This window comes from Poecile atricapillus, chromosome 12 (assembly GCF_030490865.1).
Source record: "Poecile atricapillus isolate bPoeAtr1 chromosome 12, bPoeAtr1.hap1, whole genome shotgun sequence".
In the NCBI taxonomy this organism is placed as follows: Eukaryota; Metazoa; Chordata; class Aves; order Passeriformes; family Paridae; genus Poecile; species Poecile atricapillus.
Genome location: NC_081260.1, coordinates 12,458,630 through 12,479,955, shown reverse-complemented (window position 1 = coordinate 12,479,955; position 21,326 = coordinate 12,458,630). Strand labels below are relative to the sequence as shown.

Sequence of the window (21,326 nt, the reverse complement as noted above, 5' to 3'; positions counted from 1 at the left end):
AGCACAGGCTCTGTGCTTGCAATCTGACAGTTCTGACCATCGACTGCTTTGTCATCATGTCCTTGAAGCAGTAAATCGCTGCACTGTGGTAAATAGAAACGCTGTGTGGAATTCCCTTTCTTTAAATAACTCAGTCTCCTTTTAGCACAGAAAATGCTAAGAATTGGACTTTGAATTGTGAGGCAGATAAAGACAAAAGCTGCCAAGGACTCTTCTCTGCCTTGAATGTAGCACTCACCTCCAGGGGATGGATGTATGAGTTTGCTGATAAGATTTTCAACACTCTCTGAAGCTTTTTCTGGTAAAAGACATAGCTGGGCCATGGTGAAACCAGTGAGACTGTTCTCCAGAGCCTGCTCAGCCCTTGGCTCCCCTGCAGATGCTGTTAAAAGGTTGTTTTCCCTGTTCCATCTCTCCTCTGGGTCACTCTGCTGCTGTCTCTGGTGCTCTGCACAGTCGTGGAGCGAATGCAGGCACTGGGCATTCCCCAAGCCCCCACAGGTGGATACCCCTCGCTCCAAGGCTGTGCTGGTGTTCAAAGGATGGGATGTGCTTGGGTCCAGTGCTGGCTAGTGACTGAGAGCCAGCAGCAGCAGCTGCCTGGGGCACAGGGACACATCACTGGCAGGGACTCCAGTGTTTGTCTGGCACACCAAGCCTTGCTGGGGACTGCAGCACAGGTGCCCCCAGCAGATGGACAGTTGTTGCAGAGGAGATCACACTCAGGCACCAGGACAAAATGTTTAAGCCTATGGGTGCTTCCTTTGCCCCATCCTTATCCTCTAGGAGCCCCTTAGAGCTCCTTCCAGGGAGAGGAGGCCGGGGCCAGGCCCAGCATGTGATGCAAGGAAGGAGAGCAGACGTAAAAACTCTGTGTTGTGTGAATGGGAGTTGGTACAAGCTCGTTTTGGTCATGTCCTACCCCAGTGCAGCCTCAGAACCAAGCCTGCTCTCAGCCACGTGGATTTGTCCTGCTGCCCTCCTCAGTCCCAGCACTGTGCCTGTCTTTGCAAGGAACAGGGCAGTGGCTTTCCCATTTCAGCTGGGAGATGGGATCAGCCCCCTTACACAGGCAATGCTGTTGTGAATGCAGTGATGTTCCTCCACACTCTGTTCACATTATAGTCAGTTCTGCCAGGACTAATAGCCTATTTTATTCTCAAATGTATTAGCCAGTGCTAGGGCCCCACGGACTGCATGGGAATCCCTCAGGATGCACAGATCCTTTCATGGAGGCTCCCACATGTTGTGTGTGCACGTGGAGGGGCTGTGTGTGGGTGTTTTCTCCTGGCCCAAGAGCTGCAGCAGAAAACCACAGGGATATTTTTGTGAATTTCCTTTTTCTTGCTTGCTTCATTTCAGTTGTTTTTTTTTTTTCCTTTTTTTTTTTTTCTGGCTGTCTTGTTGCTCTCTCCTGATTTACTGCATGTGCTCACGTGGCCTTGGAAAGGGGGGTTCTCAAACTGTTTTGCTTCCAAAAGGAAAAGAAGCTGGCAGGCATTCATATTTCAGTTCTTGAGTTATGTAGGTTAAAGTCTCCCAGCGGGAAAAGGGAAGATATGAGAGAGCAGATTGCCGGTGGCGATACTCACCAGATGGAAAACGGAAAAAAGGAGCACGGAATTCTAGAGCCACATCCAGACGAATGTGAGGTTTGAGAGGTAGGTTTTCTATCTGCTGCTGGAATATAATTTCCATTGATTGGATTCAATTTGTGCTGGAATGTCTTGTGCCTGCAGTAAGAGAAGGAACGAGTAGCTCAGAGCAGGTCCTGAGGCACCAGTTGTTCATGACCAGAGTGGGGGAGTGTGTTTGTCAATGGAACCTTGTTCTCTGTAATGCAGTACAGGTAATTATGGGGTGCTCCCTCTGCTAGGAGTCAGTGAGGTATGTAATGCTTTGTGACTAATTCTGAGATTTCAGCTTCTGTATGTTAAAGTGAAGGGCTCAGGACATAGGAGTTAAAGGTGAAATGGGACTCCAGATCCTCTCTGAACATTTGTGTTCCCAAATAAGAAAGTTTTCATTTGGTTTAGGACCCGGTTGAATACAGAACATGGGCATATGATCAACTATTTGTGACTTTAAATACCAGCACTCTGGAGAAATTCCTCTGCTGAATTTTCATTGTTGAGACAATGTATTTAAAATTAATTTTTTGTCAATATATCCAAAGTAGTATATTGCACATTTTGCACTGAGAAAATTATAAGCTACTGTACATTAAACTGTTGATACAGAAAAATGTGTTTGAAATTATCAGCTGCCTTCTGTTAAATGAGAGACCATTACCCAAATCTGTTGGGTTGGTGAAAATTTCTGTAATTTTTAGAGCTCCTTGAAAATTCTTAAATACCTGATTGGTTCCACAAAAACGTAATTAAAAATTAATTGCCTCTTTCTCGTATGTAAAATAAAATACTTGGGTATGGTATCTTCTTTATTAACTTAGAAAGTCTTAAGTTTGCAAAATGTCCTGCTCAGACTGTAGACACAAGCTGTTGAAATGCAACAAAGACAGACCTATAAAATAACTCTCTTATTTTAGCTGTTTCATAGCTACATTTTCACCTACTGAAATCCAGTCCTGATATTTCTAAATGAATGGCACATTGTACTGTTAAATCCAGTGCCTGCAAGGACTGAGTTTATTGCTTGTGTCTATATTGAAATTCTCTCTTTTAGTGTTCTGATTAAAACTGTCATGAGGGAAGGAGATGCAGATATGTTTCAGAAGTACACTGACAGTGAATGACATTTTGCAAAGATCCTTCAGTGTTTTTGTGTCCAGCTCTGTGAATTTAAAAAAAAAAAAATAAATAAATAAAATCACAGCTTGCTTTCCTAATAGTCCTGTTAAAAGGCTGCTTTCATGCCTGTGGAGTCCCAGGAGACCCTCAGGTGTGACCTACCTGATCTCCACTCTTGAGTGCTGCCTTTTTATATTATTTTAACTGCTCAGAGTGCTGGAAATAGCATGAGAAAACTGGGAAAAGGATCATGAGGAGCTTCAGCATGGCCTTTGGGTCACAGAAGTTCCCAAAGCGTCTCCAGCTCCTGAGTCCATAATCCTTCTGCTCTGCTGGCCACAGAAAGCACCATCTGTAATCACAGATAAACCCCAGCTGCTCTCTTCTCTGCCAGGCTAATTAAAAAGTGCTGTGACCTCCCTAGGGCTAATTGTGTCCTGTCAGTGGGATGGAGGTAAGGAGTTCAGCAGGGCTGCCTGGTATTTCAGCACTCAGCTTACTGATATAACTTCCAGTGGTTTTTATTTTATTGTGTCTGTGTGATTTCAGAGCTGAGACAGCTGCGGAGCACACATCTAACACACGGTTCCTGATCTGCAGGTGAGCGATGTGATAGGAAAGTGCTGCCAGCCCATGAATTTCCTGAAGAAACTCCCTTTCCACCAGCACCATCATGCAGAACAACTACTCCCTGGTTGTCACCACCAGGGAAAGCCTCCAAGTCCTATCTACAGCCCTGACAAACTCATCAGCTGCGTCAGACTCATCCCCTCTCTGCCCTCTTACCTCTTCAGATTATCAGTTTTCACTAATTCCAGCCCTCTTCTCTGCGGTTTTTGTCCTTGGCTTGGTTGGCAACAGTGTGGTGGTGGTGGTGCTCTGTCGTCACACTGGCCCCAAGACAGTTGCTAATATCTACATTTTCAACCTGGCTATGGCTGACCTGCTGTGCCTGGCCACCCTGCCCTTCTGGGCCACCTACTACGCACAGGGATACAACTGGCTCTTCGGGTCTCTCATGTGCAAGATCTCCAGCTCTGTCCTGTGTCTCAATATGTTTGCAAGTATTTTTTTCATCACATGCATGAGCGTGGACCGGTACCACGCCATTGTCCATCCTATTCACTCCCAGAGGAGAACTCCACAACAAGCTTATTTTGTGGCATTGGTTGTGTGGGGCCTCGCCTGTTTGTCCTCCCTCCCAACTTTTTATTTCCGAGACACTTACTATGTTGAAAGCTTGGAGGTCAATGCTTGCATTATGGCCTTTCCTTATGAGAACTATGCAAAATGGTCCGTGGCTACTGCCTTCCTGAAAAACACCCTGGGCTTCTTCATCCCCTTGGCAGTGATCACCACCTGCTACATCTGGATCAGGAGGCACTTGCTTAGAGCGCAGGAGTTTGGGAAAAGCAGGCAGAAGAGGGACAAAGTCCTCAAGCTGGTGGCTGCTGTTGTCATGGCCTTCCTGCTTTCCTGGCTGCCATTCCACGTTTTGACGTTTTTGAACGCTCTGTCTCACATGGACATCATTAACAGCTGTGAGGTGATGGGGGTCATCGACACGGCGCTGCCCTTCAGCATCTGCATGGCCTTCGCCAACAGCTGCATCAACCCCCTGCTGTACTGCTTCATCGGCAACCAGTTCCAGGAGAAGCTCCACCGCCTGTTCAAGAGAAGAGTTTATCAGCTCAACAGCCATCGGGAAAGCTCCTCTGCGAGGAGGGGCAGCTGCTTCAGAGATGCTGAAACCCCCATGGGCAAAGAGGGGGAACCTGAGTCTTTCCTGTAGGCACTGGGCATGATGTAGGGTGATGTCAGTGCAGCTGGATGTCCCTGCAGTGGTGACATTCCTCTCTCCTCCTCCCTTTGTTTTGTGCCCATCATTCACCAGCTGTTTGAAGGAGAATCTGTTTTTGTCATACATGGGGATTTATTCCTCCTTCCTTTTCACAACAAGAGCTCAATTTTTACACAGAGGGATGGTTCTGACAAATAACTATATTGATGGCATCTTAAATATCAGTTTTTTGTGTGGCTGAGATCAGGCGAGTGTTAAGTGTAACACAAGAAGTCTAAATATACTGAAGGACCATTACACCATAGCTATAATTGCATAGGTGCTGAATATTACACCCTAAACTGATTTTCTAAAATATATTCTCACTAGAGAATGTGTAAATAAAGCAGTGCAGATACTTCTGTACCTACCTGTAAGAAAATATTTTGACATTCATTTTGTATATTTTAATTTTTTTAAATAAATGGCTAGAGATGTATGCAAAATGCATCAAATATACTTCCATCTTGCTTCAGCCTGGGATCCTGGGAATGTGTGGAGACATGGTTCTGCAGACTGCTGAAGGTGGGAGGGTATTTGTGTGGGAAAGTAAAACCACAAAGTGCACGTTTTTATTCCTTTCCCATAGCAGGTAACGTGTCCCTAGGCCCGATGGCCCTTTCTTTGATTCTGTGTGGTCACTTGTGACAAAAATGCTGCAGGAAGTGAACATGCAGTGTCCCACTGCTACGTGGGCATGCTGAGCCCCACACACTGTCCAGCAGCCTTCGTGGCAAGGACTTGCTCGTTGTGTGGACCTTTTCCATTTTAAATGTCAATTACTAATGTAAATTTGGAGTAGTGCATACAGAAAATCCTGAGTGACTCTGTCTTGTCACCCAGAAGCAAAACCATGGTGTGAGTTTACTCATTTTAACTAAGAGAATGAATGAGAAAAAAGGCATTTGGGAAGTACTGATTCTGTTTTGAGGTTGGTCTTGATGTTTATTTGAAATTTTATTTTGCTGGAGAGATACTGGTCCTCTTGGACCCTTTGATAGGCTCAGTCTAAAAGAGGGGTCTGTTAGCACCTTTTTCCATTGCCTACAGGTTTTCCCCAGTTTGAGTGACCAAAAGATCACTGTTTTCAGGGAATTGTCTCCAATGGGTTACTCTTGAGGCTTGCATTCACAGTTTTGATCCAGGGGTCAAGCCAGCCTCCCTGGAAGCCCCAACTGGCTGGAAGCCCTGGGAACCTGGTGCAGGTTCACTTCTCTGGTAGGGTAGGGGTAAGTTTCTTCACTGGATTATACAAGAAATGTGCCAGTCTCAGAGGGATGTGAAATGAAAAGTTTAAGCAGAACTTGGAAGAACAGGGCCTGACCATAAGTAACCCCCTCTTCCTGTCCTACTCTGGTGTTCTGTAGTGAGGCATGTGCCTGGAGAGATGCTTATCCCTGAAAGTGGCAGAGCTACTAATGCAGCTCCCCTGGAATGTTTTTGTTGAAAATGTTCCGAGGAGCTAATAGTGTCTGGGGCGTTGGATACTTCTGGAAGGACAAACTGTTAATTGCTTAGCAATGAGGACAGCAACACTGTTGTGCTACAGCAAAACAAACCAGCACACTTAGAAAATCACCAGGTGTTCAAGGCAGCAAACTCAGAGCGGTAATAAGAGGTTGTGGAAGCTTTGTACCTTTGCTGCAATACAGGTCAGTAATGAACACAAGTGGGACACTAATTGATGTCTTTGGAGACTCAAAACAAAACCTGCACATTCTGACCTCCATGGTACCCGTGCTGCAGCTGTACCTGTCCTGAGAGGAGGCACAGGCTGCACATTCTCTGCATGGCAAGTTGGACCTGCAAAAAAACCAACAGCATTTAACAAGGATCATGCCTTTTGCCTGGTGTGCAGACTTAGGCTGATATCCAGTTGGAATCTGAAATCCAGTTGCATTTACAGCTGTGAGAGCCTGGAGAAAATGAGAATAAAGCTTTCCCAATGCAGCATCTCCCACTGTTGTGGGACAAACTCATGTTTGGCTGCTGGAGGGCAGGGATTGATAGCCACCTACAGGGGCTGAGGCAGCTGCACCCAGTATCGCTTTCCTAGAAACAGGGAAACAAAAAAAGAGTATTAAATGTGAGGTGAACTCAGAGGGGAGGAAAATTCTTTCTTTCAAAATGCAGTTTCAAAAGAGGTCTACCCTGAAGGTCATATTCTGCAAGAGTGACAAACTGAGTGACCCCAGTGTGACATTTTTGTTTGCTAGATCTGCCTTGTACCTCTAATAGGTCATGAATTTGAGCAGTGTGGTTAAACAAACATCCCAAAAACTCTGTCTCAAGAGGGAGGAAACAGGGGAGGTGCTTTATCAAGGATTTTGCTTTATTTTTAGAGCAAACTGATTAATGTTTGGGTCTAAGAATTTCTTCCATCATACTCAAGTTCTCATGAGATTTTTGAGGGACTTTTAACAGTAAATGTGTGTGGGGGGGGATTTCACAGTTTCTGCATATTGTTTTTATTTTTTCGTGGTTTTCAGCAAAAAGAATGTGGATGGAAATTTAATCAGGTTGCTTTTCCTTGCAATTTAGAAGCTTCTTTCTTCCTTTCAAGAGAAAATTTTGCTGATGTTTGGAAATTATTCCGATAGTTGAACAGGGCTGCAACTTCTGCCAGCCTGACCCCAATGTGTCTCCCACCCTGGTCCTTTGCACGCACTGCGTTGCCTTAAGGTCTCCTAAAAAATGCAGACCCCTCTGCAAGGCAGGAGTCCTGCAGCCCTTTTGTGGGGTGTGCAAGCCTGGGACCTGCTCAGGTCAGCCTGGCCGTCCCACAGCACCCATCTGGACTTTGGGACACTACAGCCATTGGCACAGCTTTGGCAGGACTTTGGGAGTCCTTTTGGGAGAGTGTGTGGTCGCTTCAGGTCACCACTCTGCAAGTGCAGAAAGATGAATTTATGAGCAGCCACTGGGTTTTTGCTCTTCTGCGGTGCAGCAATGTGTTTGGAGAGGAAAGCCTGCTGTTGAAGGGGTGTTTTGTGATGTACCATATGGAAATTCCAATGTTTTTGGAGAGGGGAATGTCATGGAGCACTTCAGGACCTGTCAGATGGTCTTTCCCCAGTGAGAGATGGAAGGGATGGTTTCCTACATGGGTCAGTCTGTCTCTGATGTATTTGCTCAGCAAAACGTGTTTGTGGCTTCCTTTTTTAGCTCTAGTTGATTGCTCCCAGCTTAAATGATTGCTCAGACTCAGACTTTGAGCATCCTGTGTGTATCCCTGAGCTGACTTGACTACACAACTTCAATGTCCACAGCAGAGAAAGGCACTGGCTTTTTTTATTATGAGCTAGTGCTGGGTGGTGAGCTGAATGTTTTGTTTATGTAAGATATACAATAAGAAATGTTTGGTACAGCATGTTCTCCCTGAGAAGTCAACACAGCCTGAATCTTGTGCTGGCACCCACTCAGCACACTTGTCCCTGTTCCTGCCAGATTCTGAGCAGGAATATCATCTTGCCACTCTGCAGCCGACAGCCACAGCGTGGCTTCCCTTCACAACACCTCTCCTTGTCCTGGCTGAGGGGTGAGGAGGTGCCACGGAGCAACTGAACTGCTCGTGTTTCCCTATGAAAATGAGGCCTTTGGGATATTCTGCATGGTCCTGGCAGGAATGCAGGAAACCTGAAGTGTGGGGATTGAGGTGGTCTGGAAGCCTTTGCTCCAAGGCTGGCAGGCTTGCTGATCTCACCTGAAATCTCCTTCCCATGGAGGAAAATCACTGCTGTTGTTGGGAAGGGCTGCTCCGTTCCCCAAGGTCCTGGGATGTGCTTTCCTCACATCTGCTGCTGCAGGATCCAGCCAGCTGCAACAGAGAGGGGCTTGTTCCTGTGGCCCACAGGCTCTGCCAGGAAGGGTTTTCAGTGTCCCATGGCTTTGTCTTACCAGATATCTGTCTACAGACGGAGCCCAGGCTGCTGTCTTCAACATCCTCTGGTTTGGGTGCCGTGGTCAGCTTGTTGCTATGGTTGTGGCAGAGCATCCAGTGAGGTACCTGTGAGAGAGGAGGCTCCCTCCTGTTTGCCAGGTTTCATTAGAACCAAAATGGGGAAGAAAAAATAATAATAAAAAGGGGTCAAAATTGAGAGTTGTTTATTGAAAACAGTGGGGTGCTGGAGTGGAGTGTCCCAGGATAGGGAGCAACCTCTCTCATTGCCTCTTTCAAATGTTTACTTTCCACTTCCTCTTCAGCTGAGGCAGAGCCTGGATTTGACAGCGTAAGCTCCAGATAGAACTCAGTTAATCCTCAAAGCACTTCACAGGGACAAAGCAGAGGGATATGGAAGTGGATGAGCACAATGACAGTAATTTCCCTGCCATGAGGTACATCTGAACTTGCCCCCTATCCCCATCTGAAAACCAGCAGCTCTTCTGAGAAAGCAAACATAAAATCACAAATCTGCTTCATCCCTGTAAGACAAGCAATTATGGGAAGCCAGAATCCAGTCTGAATTTTGGCTTCTAGTATTGTAAATTTAAGTAAAAAAATCAACAACTGCAATAGTGCAAATGTGACTTACCCAACATAGCTGTCAACTCTACATGACAGACAGCTAAAATGGAAGAGACAAAGCTGTCTCTAGAAATCACACTTACCTTGCACCAACTGTAGGAAACATTTCTAACAGGAAGGGAAATGGTATAATCATTAAATGCATTAAGACAGAGATGTATTGGATATATGAGATGCAATTACTCTTGAACGATGTGTGGGAGAGCTTGTATGCAATGGAATAAAAAGATGTTATGTTCATATAATATATCCATGAGGAGACAGAACCAGCATTTAATTATTAGTGTTAATCTTGGGTTTTACTGTGTCTTCTGCATTCCCTGGTGATGCCTCTGAGGTAGTGCTTTCAATCTGTCTGCCCACACACATTGCAGCTCATTCATTGTGGAGGAAGTACATGCATGTAGAGGTGTTTGCTGTGCTGGAGGCATGGGACTGAACTCTGAAGTAACTTGTCTTGCCCTAAACTTGGCCCTTTGTGCTGTCAGCCAACCCAGCCCCAGGCACTTTGGGATGCCCCCCAAGCCAGGGCGCAGTGCCATGCCCAAAGCACAGCTTCCCTTAACAAGCACAGCAAAACATCTGCAGGACCAGCCAGGACAGCATCCAAACATGAGCTCTTTTGCAATGACAGGAAAGTGAAAATGATGAGTACAGCGTGTGCTAGGCATGCAGCTGTGTCATGGCAGGGAGGAAAATATGTAGCAAGTACCCAGTCTCTGGAGAAAATGGAGCACTCCAAGAGGTGATGTTTATGTGACATACAGCTATTTAGGGCCTTCACTTGCAGGGGAGCACAGTAAGTTTTCTCAGGAGATGCTGAGCAGCATTATTTTGTGGTTTTTGACTTGCTCTGGTGAGTGCTTTGAGGAGTTTTACATATAGTGAAATAGATCTTATGACACTGATGTGCTCCATCTCTCCCTGCAAACACCTCCACTAATCACAGCCAGGCTTCTTCCAAGAGAAGGACTCTGCAATTTGTCTCTCTCTACATATTTCTACTGTAGTGATTATGAACCCCTTCTTATCATAAACTGCTGAGTGTCCTTGTTTTGCTGTATTAGCTGTCTGCTGTTAGTAATGCTGCTCAGCATTTCAGTGGTTGGGAAATTCTGAAAGGCTGTTAGGTAAGTACAGTGAATTTGTTCTTCAAAGTGATTGTGTTTCTTTGCAGAAGGATTCCTCTGTGTGCATTCAGTGTGCAGTAAAAATGTTTGACAAAGGTCTGCATAAGAATGCACTTCTAGACCAAGACAGACTTCGTAATGTAATCGACATGTTTAGTAGTGAAAAGATCCCTTTTTCTTTTAAATCTGTGCTAATAGACTGCTGTAGTTCAGTATATATGGGCTTTTACTAGGGAAATTATGCAACCCAAGGGAGTTGTTTTCAAGGACAAGTCTAAGTAAAAAAGACTTTATAGTATGACACTGAATATGCTGTATTAACTGGGTAAAATCCTGTGGACATCACTGGCACTCAGCCTGGGATCTGACAGTATTTCATCTGATTTTATGTTGATCTTCCTCCCCTGCAGGAATGCAAAGAGATTTTTCTTTCACCCACTGGAACACCCGAAAAAGAAATTACCAATAGGAGTCAGGAATGTTTATTCCTTCAGCTCTGAGTCAAACATGAATCCCAACTATGGCACAACAAGCTGCTTTTCTAGCTGTTTTTATTCTGAGGTTTGATACTTTGCAGGTAACTTTAGGATGAGTGGGGAACACAAATAGGTAATGGAAACAAGAAGTTGTTAATGTTGGGCTACCCTGTAGCTAATTCAGCTGTAGTAGTACCCAGAGCAGTCTTCATGCTGAAGGCAGGAGGAGATTTTATCCATACCCAAGCTGGGTGGGAAATTATGTACTTGTTGATTGCAAAGACAGCACTTGGATTAAGCAAGACTTATGAGGCATGCCATCAAAAAACAAAACCCACCTTTTAAAAAATGCCAGAGATTCATGTGGAATGAACAGGGTGGATTCAGCACTGAGGGTCTGTTGAAAGCCTCTGAATAATTACAGAGGAATGTTCTCAGGTTTTCCTTGGGTGGCAGGGCGGGTGGCAGTGCTGAGGACTTGTTTTGACACTGGGACCATGAGGCCCAGTGACCCGAGTTAGATGTGGTTGGAGACACATGAAGAATTGAGAGGTTGATCCCAGAGCTCCCTCCTGCTGTAGATCCTGTCATAAATCTTTGATATCTTCATGATGCCACCTGTGCCTGTCCTATAATCTTTGTTGTAACATTACTGCAAAAGTGTTCAGACCAGCTGAACTCAAACTAGGGCAATGCTGGCCGTTGACACCAAAAGCTGTCATACAGAGCATTTCCTTTGGCCTTGCTGCCTTTCTGTCTCAGACCAAATAATTAATGAAAATACACAGAGGAAATCTCTCTTCACTGGGGTTTTAAACCTTTCTGTTACTTGTTTGAGAAGAAGAATACTCCAACAGAGCAGAGGCATTAAGTCAGAGGCAGAGCAGCACAGCAGGGACAGACAGCCACGTGTTCTCCTTCATGTGGTGACCAAAAGAAGTCACTACTTTCCTTTTCATGGGGATGTCCATAGAACTCCCCAGAGAAGCAGCCTTTCATAAATCACCCTTTTGCTGGCTCACATTTACTAGCTCTACAGGCTCCAGTCTTCATTCTTTGCCTAGCAAGAAGCATTTACCTGCTCTGTAAACAAATTATCCCATTTCAGCTGGTGGAGGAAGTTGCTGTTCTGCCACACCATGGCAAAACATATTTTATTTCCTCGTATGATCTCACCTAATCACACATACTGCTACAAGCATTTGTTTAGCACAAGGCTTATCCTGCAGAAGCACAGTGATTTTGCAATGAAGTGATTGTGCTTTTGGTGGTTGGGAAATTCTGAAAGGCAAATTAAGAACCCCTTTCCTGAGGCCATTTTGCCAGAGTGCTCTCTTGCTGTAGGCAATGCTCATTTCCTTGTTAGCCTCTTCAAGGAAGCTAAATGCTCCAATTAAACAATTATTCTGTCTCTGCATTAGAAACCTCAGTCCCATTAGATTTTTTTACCTTCCATGAGTCTCTTAAATGTTCCATGGTTCATCAGAGTTTTGTGCTTTTGCAGACCACTTGGCAGAAGCAGCACAGCTCTTGGAGTGCCTGATCTTTGTTCCAGGAAGGGGAGGTGAAGCTCTGACTGCTATTTTGGATCTCACCTGGCAAAACCTAAGCAGAGTAGAAAAGTGTAATTATTTTATCTTCACATCCTCTTCCCCTCTGTATGCTCTCACATCTATGAGTTGGATGAAGGCACATTGTGTTTTTGGGCTTTTTTTTCAGGAACAAAATACTATGTGTACCTCCTAGGAAGCTGTGTGGGTAAAACATTGCTCAAGGCTCAGGCTGCAAGCCAAGTTACAGATAATCAGTTCTGTATTCTGAGCTACAGTGAATGCATTTCAGTTAGGAAACAATGAGCAGTTTTGCAATATTTGTCTTAAAATCCCACTGAACAAAGTTCTCTAGATTTGCCTAACGTTTTTACTTTTGGTTAAGTCGTTAGGTGATATAATGATGTATCAGACCTTCTCTGAAAGAAGAAAGAGGCCACCTAGTGCCGAATTATGGATTGCTGTAGAAGACTATCTGCTTGGAAGGTATGAAAACAACTTCAACACAATAATAATGCAATTTGTGGAAAGCTTTTTTTTAAAATAACAAGATTGTTAGACATTAAAAATCAGATCTCAATTAGCCATACTTTAAAAATTCAGTATGTCTGTTTTACAGGTGGATCTACTGCTTGTCATAAAAACTGAGTCTTTAAGCTCCTGAAAGCTCAGTGTAGCACTCAGAAAACAGTCCCACTCTGGAAATGAAACCAACACATTTGTGAACACCCCACTGCCCACAGAACTCTGTCACAGCTGAGCCAGGGGTGCAGGGCAGTGAGAGAGATGTTCATGAACTTCAACTGCTGGTGCCAGACCAGCTGCTGGGCCACCACAGAAAATCCCTCTGAGCTGCAGAAACACCCCTGGCACTTCAGGATCTCTGTCTTGCTTTATATTCAGTGTCGAAAAAGGCACCCCTGCAGTTTGTTATAAATCTGAATTACTTGCTGGCATTGCTCCTCTTTCTGCACTGACTTTTATGAGAGCATGAGGGTGCTGGTATGTTTGGAGGAGGGTCTAAACTGATGGGGTTTTGACCTAAGGTCTCTTGGGTGTCTTCTGGAGATACCTGGCTTTTCATGCATTGTCTGCACTAGGAAATGTTCTCCTGGGAGACTGTGCTTATCATACTTGGATAACTAAGGCAGATGGCATGAATAATCCCCCAAGGCATGTATCAGGCATCTCTGTTAAATACTGGTATTGCATGCTTTAGTTCAATCAGAGTTTCAGTGACACCCTTTGCTTTCAAAGGTGAATCTGCTGGATAGAGTTCAGGGTAACAGGGAAATCCCCGTTTTTTTCTGAAATGAATCATCTACACAACATGAAATAATTTCCTTGAGAGGAGAGAAAGCACTTTTTCATGTCTCCTTCCGAGCCACAGTGTTTTTCCAAAAAGGTGGCTGAAACAAAGTTCTTAAATTTTAGATTTGTCATATTTTGGTGCTTGGTTTCACTCATCAGTCACCGATGGTTGGAACCTTCTGTAAGTTTAGTACTTTCCAGATGAGGTCCTAAGTATCTTCTCTGAAACATCCAGAAATGGAGGTGCCCAAAGTCAGTGTCTCTGTGCACTTGAGCCCGTATCAGTTTATGCAAACAGCATCATGAAAATACCTCTTCCCTACAAATATTCACTATGCACATCAAAGCTTTAGTAATTTCTGGGAGCACAGGGAATGCCATGATGGGACTGCACATGTCATCAGTGCATGCCCTGGTGACATGGAATTCCAGTAGATCAGTTTAATTTGTAGCTATAATAAGAATGGGGTTATGTTGTACAAGGCTTCTCAAAAAAAAAAAAAAAATTACTTAGAAGTAAAGGGTAAGTCAGAAGATAAGATTACATGTAAGATTACATAATGATGAAATCAGCCTTGTTCTGTGTTTGAAGCATTTTGCTGCAGGCATAAATTGCTCTGTACCAGATTAGATGGTAATAAATACCAATAGCAATAAAATAGTAAAAATAATAATACTTTTTTTACCTTGCATAACTTCAGAGAAAAAGCTATATTTAGAGAACTCAATGTGACAAAACCCACAAATATGAATACAATTTTATTCCTAAGTGAATTATTTATTATGTTTGGAAAGTGTAGCAGTTTCATGTGGCAGTTCCAGCTCCTTTACATATTTTGACAGAAGCTCTAACTCAGTCTGGCATCTATGTGGGTAATAAAGAAATTCCAGAGCAAAACAGATTACAACAAATAAAAACCAAAATTGGTCAAAAGTTAATAAGGATAGAAGTCCTTGGAGCTGGGATTTAATGCCTCCCACTTATCTGGCCCATGATATCAAGTCTATCCCAGGTCTGCTCTTGGATACGTGTTCTATTCTTGAAGAGGACAGCTCACATAGGCTAGTGGGAGCTTAAGGGTTTCACTATGTCTGTCTAATATCTGAAATTCCAAGATTTTAAGATAAGAGGGATGTTTATAATGTTTATAATTAACTACTCTTATCTCCTGCACAGTCCTACTTCAGCCAGGTTGCATTTTTCGAACTGTTTGGATATAGGAATCCTAAAAAAAATAAATCTTATGAAAGCGCAAGACTGAGAAATTACTACAAGGCTATTTTTTTATAATTCTTCTTTGTAGTAGTCCACCAATCTGCAGGGATCATGGGCAAGAGACGCCAAACCACAGAGCTGTGTTTTCCATCAGACTGGAAAACCATGACGTGTGTGATAGAACGTGATTTGAGCATGCTGAAAACAAAAGTGCATGTGACAAGATCTGCACACGCAAACTCACACACTCAAAAGGTGTCAAAAGGTGTCACAGGCACCACTGCTGATCCTTCTATGTCTACACAGCGCTGCCTCCACCCATCAGCCACTGATACCAGTATTATTTACAAACCAGTTGGGTTGATCATGGAGAAGAAAAATATTCTCTACATTGAGGCCAATATACTTCAGGTAAACAAATTGTTCGCTGATGATCTTTATCTGTTAGGAAATCTTGTTGGAGGTTTGTTGGCTTTGAAGGGAGCAGCAGACTTTATCTTTGTGTCCCCTTCCGAAACACAGTCCAGGAATAATGTGCTATAATCAGAGTTTACGAACGGTGTGTTTGACTCTGCAGTGAGCAGTCCCTCCTCTGGCGACCTTTGGGGCTGCAGCTGAGCAGTGCTGTTCTCTTTCCTACATGTATGGTCACAAGAACAAAATTTGCCATATCTCTCTCTGGTACCTTTACAAAAGCTGCTCTCTTTCCTATCTGAAGCAAAGTAATTACTTGAGTAAATAAATACCATGTGGTAGATTTATCAGCAGCTCTAATTTCTGCCTGCAGAATCCTCCAGTGTTTTCTGTCTTGTGCAACTGAGGAAATGTTCTTAAACCCCTAAGATACAAGAACTGAAGGAATGCTCTAGAGCTTTTCTGATAAGCTTCAAAATTCCCTGGTACTAATGTCTTAACTTTCCAAAAGTGAAGAAATAATACAGATAAAAATTGCACGTAGAAGGAACACACACAGATGAAAATGGCATATTTCAGCCAAGAGGGAACATTCTTTTGTAAGATTCTGTTTAACACCATAGTATCAGATTTTTTTTTTTGCCATTTGCAACACAAAGTAAAGCTAATATTGAGAAATCTGATGCTGCCCATTAGTATCATACACCACAATAACTCCTGATGGAAGACAGAAGCAGCCAAATCTTCTTTGCATTTCCTTTTCTCCCTTTTGTTTTTATGCAGCCTAACAAAGCTGTCAGGTCATACCTGAACCTGTTTGCCCTTGTTGGTTCTACTCCTCTTTTTCAAGCTTACCTTTTCTGTTTTGCAAATCTCTGCCCATCTCTACTCATGCATCCTCCTACTTGGTTCACAGCAATTACAGAGCTTTAGTACTGCATTCCTCAGACCTGGAGTTAGATTTTCTGTCTGATTTTATTTGTCTTTTGTCTCCTGTGTCATGGTAACTTTCTTTTTCCTGGCTTTGCTTGGTTTCAGTAGAACCAGTCAGCTTTACTTTTGTTTTCCCTCTGATAAAAAAAAAAACAACATGTTTTGCTGAGTGATTTTAACTTTCAGTGAAGCAAGTTGCATATGGTCAGACCTGAGAGTTGGTTGTTTACAGTGAGTTTCTTCCAAATTTGTTATCCTCATCCTCTTCCTTCCCTCAAGCCCCACCACACAGATGATGAGAACAGAGCTGGGATGGCACATGTAACTTTTACAGGGTATAATACAGGAGTCCTGCCTTGTACTCCTTTAAATAAACAAACATATCGTTTCCTTCAGTTGCTAGAGTTTGCTGCTTGATTTACAAAGTGGGGAGATATGGCTTCTTTCTTTCCTTCAGCTTCTTCTTCCATTTCAGCTTCAGAAAATGAAGTTTCTTGCAGTTGGAATGCTTGGTAATACCAGTAAAGCCCGTAAATCTTCTTTGAGAAGAAAGGGTGTGGTGGGCTGTCAAGTTACCTCTGACCTCCAGCATCAAACCCTCTTTCTCCAACTTTCAACATGTATATAAGACAAAGTGCTTGCAGTTAGAACTTTCCTACTTTTTAGCAAATACATTTCTTTACTGCACTGAGAAAAATCCAAGGAAAACACTAAATCAACCATTGAGTAGCTGTGCCTGTTTCTAAATTTGTCCCAGACTCTGTACTGGAGAAGAAGACACCTCCCCAGAGGATCTTTCTTTAGTTCATCCTTATTGTCTTTCAGTGTTTTGTTTTTTTTCTTGATCATGATGTAGGAAACATAGTGGTGTTTGTCCAAGATTTTTGATCTAATACCTTTCTGTGGGTCAGCTCTTTTTTTGTTTTTTTTTTAAACAGCCTGATAAACTTCTTCTGTAAGTCATAAAAAGCAACTATTTGTATAGGTGTAACTGTGAATGTTCCTCTGGGTCTCTGCCATGACCACACAGAAAGCTACCCTCAAAAATTATGACACAAAAATCTGTGTAATACTTCCTGAAGAACTGGTCAGGTGTTATTTCAATGTAAGCCTCTAACCTTTTTGCTGCAGGTATTAATCCTCCAAACAGGTATTTCTCTAATTCTCAGTAATGTGCCTTGGGACACCATTCAAAAAAGTCAGTGACATTGCTTCCTTTTTCTCCCACCAGGCAGCAGGTCAGAGGTTTTACTGTTACTTGTTGTTTGGATGGGACAGAAACTTTCTGGGAGCACATGGGATGTGTGTGGAGGGGAAAGGCTGCTGTTGTATTTACCTTTGAGTGGAGGGAGGTAGAGGGACAGCTCAGTGTTTGTTTTTAATCTGGCAACCAAAGCATTCCTGGTTTCCTTCCAATGCCTTGGAAGCTTTGTCTCACACACAAACCTCTCCCTATTGAGCAAGAGTTTTGCTCCTTCTCTGGGGCAGGACTACCTTGGGAAGGTCCAGCTGGAGCACAGAGTAACCACAAGGCAAGGAATTACAAATCCAAGATCTGCCAGGGGCTGTTCCGTGCTGGGGAGGGTGGCCCTGTGCAGCTGGTGCCAGGCTGTGGCAGGGTGCTGAGCAGGCAGGTCTCCAGCACCACGTGAGAACTGAACTGGTGTTGGGAAATCAGGCACCATTCTGCTCAGCTTCCAGACCAGCCCCACGTGAGTGGGAACGTTTTTCCCAACTACATCCATGTACGAGTCAAGGAAGCTCCCAGGGGTTTCTCAGTTGATCAGTTTGAGGGGAGAAGCCTTTGAGGGAAGGACTTTCTTACGCAGGAGGAAAGCTGTCTGTGCTCTTCTCACTGCAGTGGGGAGCTGCCCCTGCCTTTACACTCTGGGAACTCACTCAGAACTGTACCACAGGCACAAGGCTTCACATGCAGCCAGTGTGGGTGGGCTCCAGGTGGAGGCAGGCTTGGGGTTTTAACTTTCCTGAAATGCAGGGCCAGAGGAGAATCCTAACAGAGGGTGAATATGGTGGGATAGGGGCCTGGAAGAAGGAAGAAGTCTCAGTCTTGCCCTTACTCTTTCTCTACTGCAGGAACACCTCTATCTTTTGGTGAAGTCCTCCTCACTTTTCTCCACCCTTTCAGTGAGGTCAGTGGAGCTGAGGAATGTGCACATGAATTTTGGGAGGGAGAAAATCACCCCTTTCCCCTACACAAGTATAGCCCTACACTGTCCTAAGACTTAATTGCACCCTGTGATAGAATGATAATTTAATGACAGATTAAGCAGTTTCTTGCATTGTTGGTACTCCTCCCCAGTCTATCTGTCTGCTGTCAGCTCCTGAGAGGCTGCCTGCAGTTCAGATTTCTTGTCTTCAAGGGCTGTAGAGCTATAGTCATTCCCCTAGGATGTGATCCTGGTATTTTTACCACCGAGCAATCCTCGAGCAGCCATCAGGAACAAGCTGGCAGCTGGTCAAGCTTTGCTCTCAGAGAGAGTTCTGCCAACACAGGCCAACACCTCACAGATGATTTGGTGTCTGCCCCCAAATTCCAGGGCAGATTGGCTGGTGGGTGAAGGAAGAAGAAGGGTTAAGGGGTTGTAGATTTTGGTCATATGATGAACCTCTGCCTCTTTCTTCACTGCACTCGGCTTCTGGCAGGGATGTAGCAGCAAGGGCTCTGGGCTGTGGCTCTGTTGAGGCACATCAGCTGTCAGGACTGAGGAACACACACCCTTACACAGCTTTTTTGTATAATCACTCATAATCTCTAATCCTGTACCAGTCCTATTGATAAATCAAACAGGTGCAAGGTCTTGAGTTGCTCAGTGCTACAAAATGCCGTGCAAGGATAATCTTAGGTTAGATTTGCAGCTTAGTAGCTCTCCCAGTTCTTATATAGCAGGAAAAAGAAAGATGAAATTGCCCTCTTGAGCCATGTGTCTGCATTCCAGGCATATCCCAGCCTCCCACAGGCTCCCTGAGAGCTGTGGGTGAGCAAGAAGATGGGAGCTGAGCAGCAGTGAGTCTGTGTCACACTCACGATGGATGTTTGCAGTTTCCAGTTCCCTGTTGTGTCTGGCAAGATGGTTTCTGATTTAAAATTTGTAAGAATGTACTATGGCCATGAGAAAGTGAAATTATGCCAGTAATTCCATCAATCTCCCTGCTTTTACAGTGCACTGAAAAAAGGAAATTTTTTTCTGACTAGAAGTTCTAAGAATTCTTTCCTTCGGAAACATGAAAAGTTGGTTGGGTTTTTTTGGTTTTTTTTTGTTTGTTTGTTGTTTGCTTTTTGTTTACTACAATTATTTTTTTCTGATACATTTTACTTCTAAATGATCAAGGTAAATATTTGGGGTTTTTTTACTAGATCAAGGCATTTCATTACTTTTTTAGCAGTGTTAAACCCAAGATTTTTAATTCTATTGGACTAAAAGAAAGATTAACATTGAATTCTTTGAAGTCAAAATACTTCTGTAGAGAACAGATACAAAATAAATGTTGCTGAAGACCCTTACACTACACTACCAAGTTACTGCTCTTTTGGAGAATTGTTCTGTGGGTGAATTTCCAGCTAGACCTAAGAGCAATTAAAAGAATGAGACTGGTGGACTTTTCCCATCATTCCTAAGACTCTGTGGCAAATAACTTTTACAGGAACTTAGAATTAGAGGTATCTAATGAGAAGTGCCACAGCTTTTCATAGCAACGTGGTAGAAACAAACAAAGTTATGAAACAAATAGAACATTCAGAGTACTTAGTTTGGCAACTGCCAATTATTTTTAGAGTAGTTTCCGAGTTCATCCTTGAAACCTGCTGTGGGCATGGCATTACTGTGAGCTTCCTTGCTGGAAGGGCAGATGATTGGTTTCTCCTCTGCAAGTGCCTTGGATCCAGCCGTGTGCCTGTAGGGCAAGGGAGATTGTTTTGGAATTCCCCGTGGGAAATGCTCAGACTGTCTTTTCCTAGCAGTGATGAAATCCTGAGACTGCAGTGCCAATTCTGTTTGCAGCTTTCTGATGTGTGCTTTTGTTTGCCTTTCCCTGGCCTTGAAGTAATTTCCACTGAATCAGGTCAGGTTATTACCACACTGGGGCAATCCAGTTCTCAAGAGAATAATAAATGGTTCTGACCTGACAGTTATTTCCAGTCTTTTCCTTCTTCCTTTCCCAGAATCCCTCCCCTTGCTCACTCCCCTAACTTCACAATCTGTGATAGTCTGTGATAACCTTTAGAGGTATTTCCTTGCCAAAAGCCAAACCAAATGCTCCCTACCGGTTAATATCAATGCAGAACTGCAAATAGTGAGTAGTGACCTTCAGTTTTGTGTAAACTGCTTTCTGCTTAAGACTGTATACATGGCTTCATACAAAATTCTTCATCAAATATGATTCCCTACCGGATTTCTAATCTAATTAACCAGTTATTTGAAAGGACATGGCATTTTACCCAAGACAAACTGAAATAAGATCTGAGTTCAGAGCTCTGGTTCTGAATTTGTCTGGTGGCTCCACTTCTGAGCTTGACCTTGTTTCCTAGTTGTTGTTCAGATAAACCAGCCTTTCTATAACATTTCATCTCTTTAAAGAATGAGGAAGCTTATGTTTCCTCTATGTGCAGTCCCAAGAAGAGTTTTGAGGTTCTGACAGCCATCATAATGAATCTAGGTATTTGCTGGAGCTCTCAAGTTGAAATGGGAGCATTGTACACAAGCAATGGTCTTTCAGATGATGTTCAAAGTATAGAAATACTTTGTATTAATAATGAGTACAAAATGTCTTCCCAACATACAAATCATTACACCATCTTTGCATGAGGAGCAAGCACTCAGTGGCAAAGTACACTTCAGTCTGAGAGCTGAAGTATGGACAGAGATCACTGTAATCAGCAGCCAAAAGATCTCTATACATCTAAGACCTAGGCAGAAGCGTGGATATTGCATCACACAATGAAGGGTTTTTAACTTGTGTTTTGCACAATATGTAAGAGTTTTCACAAATTGTAAATCCTTGCTTGAGCAAATTGTTCATTGTCTAGTGTCAATGTCCACTCCCGTTTCCAACTTTAGATTCCTGTGACTTCAGCCAAAGTGAAATATCATTCTGAAGTTTTACTAAATTTTTAGAATTTTCATCTGTCTTACATTTAATACATTTTACAAATAATAAGCAGCA

General features: G+C 43.4%; 1 protein-coding gene across 3 annotated transcripts; it reads left to right on the top strand.

The window, feature by feature from the left end:
- Positions 1-1,463: 1,463 nt before the first annotated feature.
- AGTR2 (angiotensin II receptor type 2) lies at positions 1,464-5,018 on the top strand. 3 transcript variants are annotated; one of them, XM_058847885.1, is made up of 2 exons: positions 1,464-1,661; positions 3,351-5,018. In XM_058847885.1, the coding sequence occupies exon 2, from the start codon at positions 3,424-3,426 to the stop codon at positions 4,540-4,542; it is 1,119 nt and encodes a 372-aa protein (XP_058703868.1). In that variant the 5' UTR covers positions 1,464-1,661; positions 3,351-3,423; the 3' UTR covers positions 4,543-5,018. The 3 variants fall into 3 exon arrangements, with proteins under 3 accessions (XP_058703868.1, XP_058703866.1, XP_058703867.1); XM_058847883.1 differs by having other exon boundaries at positions 3,300-5,018; XM_058847884.1 differs by lacking the exon at positions 1,464-1,661 and adding an exon at positions 1,730-1,849 and having other exon boundaries at positions 3,300-5,018.
- Positions 5,019-21,326: the final 16,308 nt, after the last annotated feature.